This window comes from Poecilia reticulata, linkage group LG13 (genome assembly GCF_000633615.1).
Source record: "Poecilia reticulata strain Guanapo linkage group LG13, Guppy_female_1.0+MT, whole genome shotgun sequence".
Lineage (NCBI taxonomy): Eukaryota > Metazoa > Chordata > Actinopteri > Cyprinodontiformes > Poeciliidae > Poecilia > Poecilia reticulata.
Window position 1 is genome coordinate 12,883,220 of NC_024343.1, and position 12,999 is coordinate 12,896,218.

General features: G+C 36.6%; 1 protein-coding gene across 1 annotated transcript in view; it reads left to right on the forward strand.

The window, feature by feature from the left end:
- The window catches only part of dync2h1 (dynein cytoplasmic 2 heavy chain 1), a 106,179-nt gene continuing 93,180 nt past the window's right edge, over positions 1-12,999 (forward strand). The window contains exons 1-23 of the mRNA XM_008425872.2: positions 1-101; positions 1,431-1,634; positions 1,842-2,018; positions 2,309-2,447; positions 3,006-3,124; positions 3,366-3,510; positions 3,850-3,995; positions 4,128-4,214; positions 5,220-5,354; positions 7,015-7,128; positions 7,241-7,352; positions 7,985-8,109; positions 8,260-8,435; positions 8,781-8,976; positions 9,071-9,166; positions 9,329-9,490; positions 9,627-9,725; positions 10,595-10,734; positions 11,016-11,244; positions 11,779-11,906; positions 12,088-12,203; positions 12,346-12,473; positions 12,738-12,887. Of these exons, the coding sequence (XP_008424094.1) occupies positions 1,452-1,634; positions 1,842-2,018; positions 2,309-2,447; positions 3,006-3,124; positions 3,366-3,510; positions 3,850-3,995; positions 4,128-4,214; positions 5,220-5,354; positions 7,015-7,128; positions 7,241-7,352; positions 7,985-8,109; positions 8,260-8,435; positions 8,781-8,976; positions 9,071-9,166; positions 9,329-9,490; positions 9,627-9,725; positions 10,595-10,734; positions 11,016-11,244; positions 11,779-11,906; positions 12,088-12,203; positions 12,346-12,473; positions 12,738-12,887 (3,102 nt within the window). The 5' untranslated portion in view covers positions 1-101; positions 1,431-1,451. The remainder of the gene's footprint in view (positions 102-1,430; positions 1,635-1,841; positions 2,019-2,308; positions 2,448-3,005; positions 3,125-3,365; positions 3,511-3,849; positions 3,996-4,127; positions 4,215-5,219; positions 5,355-7,014; positions 7,129-7,240; positions 7,353-7,984; positions 8,110-8,259; positions 8,436-8,780; positions 8,977-9,070; positions 9,167-9,328; positions 9,491-9,626; positions 9,726-10,594; positions 10,735-11,015; positions 11,245-11,778; positions 11,907-12,087; positions 12,204-12,345; positions 12,474-12,737; positions 12,888-12,999) is intronic.

The following is a 12,999-nucleotide window of genomic DNA, read 5'->3' on the forward strand; positions in this document are numbered from 1 at the left end:
TAGCGTTGAGAAAAGCTCTGTTGGCAACATTGTAGCGCATAGCGTCAAACCAAGAACTGAATTCTCAAAAGCTGCGATAGCACAACGGTTACAGGTAAAAGGTAAATAAAAGTCAAACTTTCTCGTGTTGCTAACAAGTTGCAATTACCCTTGCTTATCGCTACGATGAATGTTTATTTCCAAGAGAACAGCTAACGTTAGCTAGTACGTTGGTGTTAGCTGTCCATGCAGAGCTATTGCTTTGCTTTAATAATAGCATAGTGACTTAGTTACTGTTTAAACCTACGGGTGAAATCAGAAAAAAAATATCACAGATTTGTAGTACATATTAATAGTGGAAATTACTTTTTAAGTTGCCAAACAATAATATATTTGTGCTTCTAATTTTTCTCTCTCGATGTGAAATTAATCATGGTTACAGATTTAACATATAAACCGTCAGTGCAGTTTGCTTATTTCGAATTGTGTTTAACCTCGAAAAAGTGGAGGGTATTACGATGCTTGGGCATCTGATGCAAGATCCATTTTATAAGTCAGTAATGTACAGAATGTATGTATAAAATACCTCAAAGAAACCCTTGCCCTACATAAATGAGTGGATCCAGGATTGAGAGTGTAAAAAAAAAAAAAGCAGCAACATCTTTGGCTCTTTTAAATTGTGGTGCCTGTGATGACACCTGGACCATTATACCATAAGCATTCTCACATTGAGAAAACCATCAGAATGAAAGTGCTCTCTCTAGTTTTTGCTTTTGGTAGGATATAAGTACACGTGGAAATGTGTCTGTTGAGAGAGAGAGTGGAATCATGCAGCGCAAGAATGTATTCGTTTTTGTTTGTTTGTAAATTAACACTGATGTTACAGGGATTTGTATTATTGCTTTGAAATGACTGTTAAGATTTTGGTATTCACTGAAGTGGATCTTGTAAAAAGTTGGAGCATCACAGTTGTAAACAATATTAGGTTGAACAGCACAATATATTGTCTCAGAATCGTCATAGCAATATCAATCAGTGCAATACTGCCATTGTAAATTACTGCTAGGATGCAATAGGTCATTGCATAGTAAGTTTCAGATGACATGGATAAAAAAACTGCCTGTAATATTCTATGCATACTGAAAATGCTTTTACAGTCCTCAGTTCTCAAACCTGATCTAAGTTTAATGTCTGACAAGGGAAAGCTCAAAAAAGTATTAGGGGCATTTTGATAAAACAAAATAACAATTCAGAAATAATGAGGGCGAATTGATGTCGCCATCAACATATTCAGTGATAATATTGGAGTTTCATGTTTTACTGATATTCTGTTACCCTGATATAATGTACTAATGCCTATCTTCCACATGTGGCAGGGGATTTCCTATCTAATCCCAACCCTGTCTTTCAAGTAGTGTGACTGTGTTATGTTTTTGCTTTGTCATTATTAGTTCGCAACATTGAGCTGAAAAATGCCCCATGGTCCAGAGGACCCTCGGAAAAAGTTTGTCCTGACCACAGCTGGAAACTTCTATGGTGTAAAACCTTCATCATCCCTGGCTGACAACCAAGAGCTGAACAACTTCTTGGATGATGGAAATGAATTTATCTTGTCATTTACCAGAAATAATAATGAGCTTCACTTGTCGAATAAGGTAACACACAAACTGCAGCAGAAAATGTCTACAAAAGTAAACTTTACAAAGCCAACATAGTAACACATGTTTAATTTGATGTTAGTAAGGAAGGCAAAAGTAATTAAGAGACCTCAATTTTGTTTCATATCCATTTCACTACATGTCTATTCTGTACTTGAAAGCTTTTTTCAAGTACATTTTTCTTACCGTTTCTTTTTTAATCAGATTGAGGCTTCTGAGGGGAATAGCAAAGAGAAGGTGTTGGTATTCTTCAAACTGCATCCCACTGTGATCACAGAAGACAACCTTCACAGGAGCCTCTTGGTGTCCTCCATGTTGGAATCTCCCATCACCACCCTCTATCAGGCTGTAAAGCAGGTTTTTGCACCTGTACTGCTTCAGGTTAGGCTTTTTACATGCATCATTCATTCAGAAAGGCGCATAGACTGTTGCAGGGTAAATTCTTGTTGGTCATGCAGTCTGGGAAAAAAAAAATCTCAGCATGCAAAAAAAAATTATTGTTTGGTTGCATTTTGAGACATTTACCATTTTAAAAAATCCTTCCTGGCTGAGCAAAGAATAATTGCTTTGAATGAAGGTACATATATGAGTAAATTTTCTTACATTTCGGTCTTCTGTAGGAGTAGAGATTGGCATGTTTTTTTTTCTTACAAGTCCTTGTATTCTTTAAGGATGAGCACTGGCGCTCAGTTTTTGACCCTAAGCTCGCAAGTCTGCTAAATGAGCTGGAAGCGGGCCTGGGCTCTGTGGTCCGCCAGTCTGGAGATAAACCTTCTGCCACCAAGGGCCGCACAGAAGATGATGTCCTGGGTATGTTCTTATATAAACTATTTAAAGAAATATAGTGATCAAGGTAACAGCTTCTTTATGGCTAAAGAGGTACTTTAATCCTTTTGGGGCAAAATGCAATGAATATCCATCTGCATAATATTTGCAGATATTAATATTTAATATTAAGATTTATTTATACACCAATTTAATAGTCAGCTAGACACCCAAGATTTCTGTTATATTTCTCTTAAGTAAGCAAATGGTACATTTCTCACAACAATAGATAAGATATGAGTTATTCATTTGGTAAGTTATTTATATAAAAAAACAATTATCTCAAAAATGTAAATGATCAATTGATTCTTAAAAACTGCAGATCAAATAAAACTTGGTCATCTGCAATATACTGTACACCTTCAACAATATTTTCAATAATGGCGAGCACTCAAAGAAATGATCTCCACTTAAAAGAGAAAGCTTTACAGTGTAGATTCAGATTTAATGAAGTATACAAAGAGAACATTTCAATTTGTTAATTTTAAATTGTTTTGATGATTATTTTTGTTTGATATTTTATTATTTTTACACTTAATGCAGGAATCCTGACCCCCAGTGATGAGTTCCAATTTTGGGCAAATCTTTCTGAGTCTGCAGAGAAGAGCAGTTTGAGAGAAAGGGCATCGTATTTCACACAGCAGTTCAAATCCATACAAAAGGTATGCAGGAGGTTTTTTTTTATTTTTTATATCATATAACAAGCTTATTGTTAAGGTAGTAAAACAAAACCATTTACAGTTTTCTACATGAAGCTGTTTTCTTTAAGTTGAACATCTTAAAATGTGAATGTCTGATTTTAGTACACATATAAAAACACTGTCATTAATGACTGTTACTAAGATATTTCTTTTATTTAGCATATAAAACTCCACATGGTGTGTGTGTGTGTGTGTCCACCAGGAATACGTTGGTCTTGACAGCTTGTCCATGTCAGATGTCGTGGATCTAGTGGAACAGAGCAAAGATACTCTTGATGATGTTTGGAGACAGACAGATTTCCAGCCCTATCCAGAGCTGCGAATGATCCGGCTAATGGACATTATTGGTGGGAATCTCACTGACAGACATGAACCAAAACAAGGAACTAAAAACATTTTTTGCTGATKTTTTTTTTTTTTTTTTTTTTTTTTTTKTAAAGCAAAATGACATCTTAGTGTGTTTATATTTAGTCAAATGAACCACTCTACATCATTGAAATGGACAGTTTGGAGAACCAAAACTGAGTTTGGTTGCATAAAACAGCTTCATGTACTTAACATTTTATGCTGACACGTGTTTTTTCTTTAAGTATGAAATTGCTATTATTTTAATAATGTCATTTACTGTACGTGATATGCTTAAATGAGTCTTTTTTTTTTTATCTTTGTGGTTGTACCTGTGAAAGGTGGAGCTTTAGGAAGGTATGTCCAGAAGAAGCTGAGTGGTCTTAAAATTTTTGAGGAGCCATTTCTATTGGTGAGAGAGAATCTCAGAACAGGGGTCTCCATCTGTGAGCAGTGGGTGGTAGCCTGCGAGCATTTGACTGGACAGGTATGACAGAGGCTGATCTGTACAAAGATTTTATTCAGAGACGCAAGTTTGACTCAAAAATATTGTTGGTCACTTTATTAAAAGAAATACAATGAATGCCAAAATTGTGTTTGCCTTTATCTTCTTTCTCAGGTGTGGAAAAGACATGCTCCACATTCTTGGAAAGGAAATAAACACTGTCCACAAACCCTTCACTGCCTTGCAAAGCGGCTAAATGAGGTAACTAATGGTTCTAACATGATTTTTCATTCAGGAACACGAAAGAATAATTTCTCAAATGTTGTTTTACAGCAGTCAGTGGGTGAAATAACATGCTTTCAGTGTTCCACATTTACTCAGGATTTGACTTGTTTTCCTAAACATGAAAAAGAGGAAGCAACAATGAGCTATTTTTAAGAAAATAATATTTTCTTTTCTTATGTAGTGTTTTTGTTTTCTCAGAAGAATTTTCAGCCAAAGGGCCTTGTAAATTCCCATTTTCGCAAAGTGTAAAACCTACAACTTTTTTATAATAAAGGGGAATTCAAAAATCTGATCAAATGGACTATATTGTGAATTTGACTGGACAGGTATGAGGTACAGCAAAACACATACAACAGAGTAACATGAGAAAACAGCGTTGTATTGAATTGGAGCAGGGGTCTTCTTGTCCAACATTAGAGTTTGACTTATTTCTAGAAGAATGGAAGAATGGTTCTCTTACTCTTGTTCAAAGCCTTTTTTGAAGTCTGTAACGTGTTTACAGTTGTGAAGACTAGGCAGACATGACAAACTCTAAGAGTTAAGGACAGGATGTCATTCAAGTTCATAGACACACTAGCAAATATGTTTTGAGAATGTACTGAATCGGGTGCTTTTAAAATGTCATTACTGTTAATCTTTTTGGATCATTTAACAAATTGTGGAAAAACACACAAACCTTGGAAAATTATCTCAGGATTTTCTTATAATGACTCCAAATGTTTTCAGTCAGTACAACATAAGGGAGCTTCTTTTCTCTTTATAGAGTTTTGTGCTGTTTAATTTTTTCTCTGCCTTGTTGGAGTTTTTTTCTGTTGAAGTTTTAAGGTTGCTGTCTGGTGATGTATCGTGTTCATGGATACTTCTGTTTTTCCCAGGTTATTCTAAGGGACCACAATGTAATGCAAAGTAGAGCTATTTCTGCTATGCAATATTAGAGAAAACAATCATATTTGATCCTTGTTGTATCTCTGTGTCTGCTAGGTGGTGACTGTCCGCATGGTTCATGAAAAGCTGCTGTGTTTGCTACCGGGAGGAAAGCAGCAGGCCCTGTCTGCTGACCGTGTGTTTGAACCGTTTTCTGGACTCAATCCTGTACATTACAATCCCTACACTGAGGTCAGATTTAGAGCACTCTGTCAAAACTTGGCATCAATAGGCATTTAGAATGTTTTTTTTTTCAATTTCTAAGTCCGTTTTCTACAACATTTCCTTTTCAATGGACCTAGCAAAATAACTTACATGACCTATTCTCCTCCATTGCCATAGTCAAATTACAGATATTGTATTAAGTCTTCAAAATAAAATTATTTTGAGTATTTAAGAACTAAAAATACTAGATGAAAATACAAAACCAGTTCTGCTCTCATTTTAATTTACAGAAACTTAATGTATAGGCAATTTAATCCAATTTATCCACAATTTAATTAATGATAGACAACAAAGGCCTAATTAGCTTATGACTCTGCACAGATGACATGCGTTGTCACTTTGCTGAAACTGCATCATGTGTGAACTTGTAGCCTGGACTTTTTGTTTTTGCTGACGTGATGTGGTCATGTTATGGTATGTCAGGGACTGCACATCTCCTTAGACTCAGTCATTAATAGCCTATAGCAGTAAGATGTAATATGTAATCTCTCCAGACAGGGAAATCCCGGCCAAATGTGGAAATTCTATCTCAATAAATCTATTGTTATTAGGTTAATAAGATGTGCTTAAATAGTTGTGACCAATAGAAGTACAAGTAAAAGTAATAGAAAATGTGAACTGAGTGGTTGAGCTCTCTCAGAAAAGCCAGTCATAATCCAAAAATTATAAGGCACTCATTATTTTGAGCATAAATGAGTCTAATCTCTTTGGTATTTTTTTATTAACATCCAGCTTCTGGTGGTGTTCTCACTTTCCATTTGTGAGATGATCTTACTACTTCACTTTTTGTGAAAATAAACTCATGGCCTATTTCACACATCCAGCAGATATTTTGGTAATAATGTGCTCGAATCTGACCATTAGTTATTTGTGGAGCACCTGAGGTTTCAAAACAAATTATGTGCCGTAAGGTTTTAGTTTTCATTGACAAAATGAAAAGTTTTTTTCACCAGAATAATCAACGGCTTCAGTAGAAAGTAAACAGAAAGAGAAACATATCCGGATGCAACATTGGTATTTTTACAGAAAAGAAAAAACCCAAAGAAGGTGAAAGCAGTGAGAGTCTACTTTAATATATTTACATCAATAGCCTCTCTCACCTTGTGGTTTCTCAGTTAACGCCTGAACACAAACCTCTATTATAGATCACTTTGTTCCTTTGCAGCGTGGCAGGCGACCTACTGAGACCACTCTTCTGCAATAGCAGAATCAAAGAAATGTGGCTTACAAATATATTTTCCTATCCGTTTCCCCCATGGTACTGCTCTGTGTCGTAGTCCTCATGTGTGTTCTCCAAATGGATTCGGTACTTTAAATACATAAAAAGTTGTGGTGCACCATCCTCAGCAGGTTTTTATCTGTGTCCAATTCTGCTTAGCAACATATTTCTTGGATCAAACAGCCATGAAAGCCAGTTCATCATGACTTTGTGTTTATTTCTATCTCCAGAGTTTGGCCAGGGTGTAATATTAGAGGTTCAGTTTTAATTGTCATTTCCATCTTTTCCTTTCAGTTGATCATCACACGAAATAAACATGTAGACATGTATATGTCATGGAATGAGAAGATGTGAAAAGCATTGGATTTTTCCTTTGCTCATGCTGTGACTGTCTTACGTTTATTGTAGCCTCTTTGGAGAGCAGCAGTGGTTCAGTTCGAGCGAGTAATTGCTCCGTCAGAGCAGGAGGTTGCTTGCAGACTAAAGAGCCACATCGCTGATGTGCAGGACAACCCACAACAGGTATTGGAACTCAACACTTGAACATCTGTTCAAGTGTTGAGTTCAAGTTGTTGTTCAAGTTTTATTTAAGTAGACAGAGGGAACTTATGTTGTGTGTTTGTTTATTATGTAGCTTCTGCAGGTATTTCAGAAACATAAGGAGTTAATCAGGCGCCCAACAATCAGCAAAGAGCTCCAGTCAGAGAGGGAGAAGCTGCTGGCCAAGCTCCTTGACTACAACAAGGGTACATAATTATTGTGTAAAATCACTGTTACTGTCTCAGATAAGATGTGATTGTGATTTATTGTGCTTATGTGAGATAGAAAATCTTAAAAAATGGATTCTACATCTACATTTGATCGTAATTATTGGACTGTTTGGATCTTATTACAGAATTAAAACTATTGTTTCAACTTAAAATTGATGATTTAGTCAATTAACTGTGTAATCAGATATAACAGTAAAGGTCAGAGAACTTTTAGAAAGTTTTATTAAAAAGCAGAATCAAAAAGAAGTCATATCTGAAAAGGAACACGTGATAGAGGTAGTTTTGTGAGAACTACTGTTGTTCTAAATATGTCTTGAAGGTGCCCTCTGTGTCAGACTGTAGACACCGTTCCTCACCAGTGGAACATGCTAATACACTCACACTCCTGCCTACCTCAATAGAGAAATAATTGAGCAAAACCTGAGTGATGAATTGAGACTTTTCTTTTTACAGTGAATGCCTTTTACTGGGTCTTTTCTGAAATCACTAATAAATCCACTCAATCAAAGTATCTGACTCATAAAACAAGTTTTAGCTGAAAGCTAGTCCTTAAAGTCCTTAAAGACTAAGTAAAGTGACTCAATTCTGTGCTATTGATTTTTTTCAAGGCCTGAAGAATGATTTTGAGAGCCGTTGCCATGGAGGCCCTGGAGAGAAGACTGGCCCGCTTGTTGGCAGGAACCTCCCTGAGGTTGTCAACAAAATTGTTTGGGTGCGACATCTGTTACACAAGGTAAAGGAGGATGTTTTATATGAGTTAAGAAACTTCCAGTATTATAACCTAAGACTTAAAGAACAGACTCTCTTTGATTAAATGGAAAGAGAATGTCCACATGAAAACGCCCCAACTCTTTTCATTTTTATGCTTGCTCTCTTGTGTCAGGTGGAAGACTCTGTCAGGATATCAGAGGCTCTGCTTTCAGACCTGTCTGGCTTCAAGAGTTTTCTGCGGTTTTGCGATGATCTTCTGGAAGTGTTGAGGGCGTATGAACAGGAACAGTTTGAGGACTGGTCCAGAGAGATACTTTTTGGATTGGCTGACCCAAAATTAGGGATCAGGTTAGAAATATAGAATTTTAAAAGAAGCTTTTAAACTAATTATGCAGAGGTTTGAAATATAGTTCTGCTTGATTTACTACAAGTCATTAAGCAGGGGCATTACGGTAACGTATAGTGCTTGTAATTTACGCAATTTCAAAGTTAAGTCTTAAATTTAATTCAGCAAAACTTACAGAAACCATTTTTTGTATGATTTTTATGTCAAAGATACTAAATCCCAATAATGCTTTGCACATAATCAGCATTGGTATCAAAACAAGGAGGTCCAAGTGTTTTTTTTTTGTGGTTTTTTTTTGTTCTACAAACAACCTCATGTCTCAAAGTTGATTCCCTCCATCTGTGTAGTCTTCAAGCCAGTAATCGGGTTATGGAACTGGACCATGTGGATGGCAGGCTGAAGATCCAGTACTCAGACAGGTTGGTCAGTCTGCTCAAGGAGGTCAGGCAGCTTTCAGCTCTGGGTTTCCCCATTCCAGCCAAGATACAGCAGGCAGCTAATACAGCAGACAAATTCTACAGGCAAGCTATCGTCCTAAAACAGGTGAGTCAGTAGGTTAGGATCCATAATGTCTCCTTTTTACGTAAAAATACATTCTAAATGTAAATGTTTTGTGAACAATGTCTCTGTGTTGTAGGTGGCCCATTTCTACAACACAATTGACCAACAAATGATTCCCTGTCAGAAGCCCATGATGCTTGGTCTTGCATTGGGTTTTGAGCAGGTCATAAAGGTACAGAGGCAAATCACGAGACAAAAGCATTAAATGTGAAATGTAAAATTATAATATTGTCAGACACAAGTACTTACTGTATCTTCAGCAACAAAGCAGATTGACTGTTTTAAACAATTTTGTGCTTTTAGATTTGATGTGATTTTATTTATTTTTTGTCAGAATCATCGTTCCCAGTCAAAGGAGTCTGGTAGTAAACTCCAGATCACCTGGGATAATCCCAAAGAGTTGGAGGTATACATCAGCAACCTGCAGTCTGCTGCAGAGAAGCTTTCCACTGAGAACAGAAAGCTACGGAAATGGCACACTGATTTCATCGACAAGGTGATAGCACTGAGACAGAGCAACAGTAAATTGAATTATTGCCATAGGTCCGTGGAGCCTGATTCTTTCCTCACTCAATCAGATAGTGATAACTTGAGGTTATGTTTCTGTCCATACCTCTGGGTGTACTTCTCAGGTGGTGGTGCTTATGAATGTGGACCTACTAAAACATCAGCAGCGATGGAAAGATGGCCTCCAGGAACTCCGCACTGGCTTTGCCACTCTGGAGGCTCTGGTATTTACAAAATTATAGAGTTGCATGTATTTATTTGTTTTTTTTTTAATTAGAGGACAGATTATATTAAAACTGATCTTATCAACCTGACTGTAAATATTAATATAAACTACAAAAGTACGGTACAATTTTAACTTTAAAGCAGGCCACAGCAGATTTTTGTTGGGATTTCCCCTCCATCACTGCACCACCACTTCCTACCTATGTCTGTGCTTGATGAGTTTTTCTTGTTTTTACATTTGACCACAGATCTTTTCCAAGCTTGGATACAAGCAGCAGAAATAGCTTTAAATCCTGGCTCTGTTAAAATAACATTTAAGCGATGGCCCTTTTTCTAGAACGTGTATAACTATTGCATTTGTACCCAACTTCAGTCATGCCCTGCAACTTCTAGATGAATCTCTTCTGAATCTCTTCTCTGCTGGTTAGCCAAAAATTGTACTCAAGAAAGAGTAACAAAACTTTTACAAATATTTTACTTAAGTAGAAGTAAAACATCAAAAATGTTACTCAAGTAAGAGTAAAAAACTGTGAAATAACTGACATTAAAATGTGATTTAATATTTTACAGTAGTATCATCAGACAGATGTAAAAACAAAAAGTTATGTCCAATCTCTGATATTTTGAAGGCAAATAATAATACCCATAAATAACATAGTTACAACATAACAAATTTAGACACTTTAACAAATAACTTTTTTAGCAATAAATTTATATATAGTTTCAGTTTCATAAATTTTATATTTATATATGTATATAAATATAAAATGTATATATGTATATAAATATAAAATGGGCCCGGGGTGTACAGACTTGAGAGATAACAATGAATATATGTGCATTTGCATTTCTCTTTGTGTTCATATAGGGGTTCAGTTGGGATGACATGCAGGCTTGGCGTCAGCACTGGAACTATCAGCTCTTCAAGGCTCTTGAACACCAGTATCAGACTGGTCTGGAAGCTCTGAATAAGAACTTGCCTGACATACATGTTGACCTCATTTTCAAGTAAGTGTACTTTTAGCTGAGAAGCTATTTTTCTCTATGTTGCTTTTGCCTGCCTGTGTTGTTCTTTTTATATATATATTTTTTCCCCCCACTCATTTTCGCCTTTATATGCAGATCGCTAACCAGACTTGTTACTTTGCCTCCCACCTCTGAATTTCCACACATCTACCTCACATTTCTTAATTTCCTGTCCAACTCTTCCTCTTTTATGAACACTTTTTTTGTGCTGGTATTTATAATAAGTTGTGAGCTCTTTTATATTATTGTGACCTTCTCAACAGGCAGGGCCGTTTACAGTTTCGTCCGCCATTCGAGGAGGTGCGAGCTCGATATTTCAGGGAGATGAAGCGTTTCATCTCAATCCCAAACCAATTCAAAGGAGTCAGCATCCAGGGGGAGGAGCTTATCTTCAATATAATGATAGACAGAAACGCCTCTGGGTTCCTCACTATTTTCAGCAAAGCTGAGGACCTCTTTAGCCGCCTGCAGGCCACACAAGATAAGTTCAAGGTGAATTACCAGAACAGAATGTGACTTTGACAGGAAGCTATTGTAGAACTTTATGTCCGGATTACCTTAATACAAGTGTTCGGACATTTGTTTGTTCAGAAATTAGACCAGATTTGAACATTTAAAAGAAGGTTAAATATTTACTCTCTTCCCACCTTTTTTGCTAAGTGAGTCTTTTCTCAGTTCTCTAATTTGTTTTCTTTGAAAGAATGAAACTTTGATCACTCATGCTTCTCCATTTATATACTGTAGCTCTGTTGTTTTTACTGTCAGCATTTTTCCCCTAGGAGTACCCCCTAGAGAACATTAAGGAACAGTTTGCTATCTTGTCACTTCTGGCACTTAGTCAAGCATATCTAACTCACAGGGGAGAAACCCTCAACCTCATACTTCTCTATTGTCATCTAGTTCTGTTTTTATTTCGTCATTTGTGTTTCACGGTAGGACGTTCGGTTTCTGTCACCTTTAACACAAAGCTATGTAAAAATGGGAAATATGCTCTGCGACTAACTGACATTTGTCTGGCTTGTCTAGGAGTGGGTGGTGCTGGGCCAGGTGGATTTAGAGAAGTTGGTTGAGACGCATCTCACGTCTGTGCAGGACTGGGAGAGAAATTTCAAGGCCCTCAAGGCCAGAGGGAAAGAGTCAGAAGGCCTTCCCAGGTACATGTAACAACAACAACAGATTTAATCAGTTGATAAATCTAATCCAATCATACTAAACAGAATGGTGAATACAACAAAAATGGAAATAGATTTCATAAATACATAGATTTAATCCTTAGTTAATTGTTTGGTGCAGTTCACATTATTTTAACAACAAATCTGGTTTTCTGCTCGTCAGCCAGGAGAAGGTAGACTGTATTACAGTCAACTGTGATCCAGTGAAAGCCACCATTGATGACCTGATCCAGAGATTGTTTGACTTGCTGCTCTTATCGCTTAAGAAATCAATACAAGGTAACCACCTTCACATTTTTCCCTCCAGTCATTTCATTCTTTGCATTTTGTTAATGCCTTTTTTGCGCTTTTTTTTGTTTTTGCTCTAGTGTTAGGTCCAATGTTTATTTTATCTATGTTTATTTTTTCCCCTTAATTTTAGGCCATAAACATGCCATAGAGAGCTTTGTGTCAGAGTCAATGGAAGCACTGGTCACACGACCTGAAAGCATGGAGGAGATTGGTGCAGCTTCTGGCAAATACAACCAGATCGTTGCTCGTAAGCCTGAAGTAAGACATACCTACACCTGAAACCTGCTTAACTGTGAAAATAGTGTTAATCAGTTAGACTGTATTGGGTTTGCTACCTTACTTTACTCCTTATATTTATTATCTATTAGAGATATTAGGTTTTGTCAATATTAAGTCAAATAAAATTTAGATAATTTCTTTTTAACAAATGTATCACATTTCAGACACTTACATTGCAATGCAGTGTAGCTCAGATGTTGACTATGTAGTATGAAAAATATTGTATTTGATGTCTGTTCCTAGATCTTGCCTCAGTTCCAGTTTGCTGAGGAGAAAAACTGCCTTCTGCGTGCTGTGGCTGGCGCAGGTCTGGACTCATTATCCTCACTGAGGGCCAAGTGGGACAAACTGGAACTTGTCATGGAGAGCCATCAGCTAATGATCAAAGACCAGGTGAAGTCAACACATATTAACTTAGAATTACTATTCGGCAACTAGGAATGCACAACATATCGGCATTAACATCTGCATCAGCTTATGTTAGTGTTAGACCAATATATATATA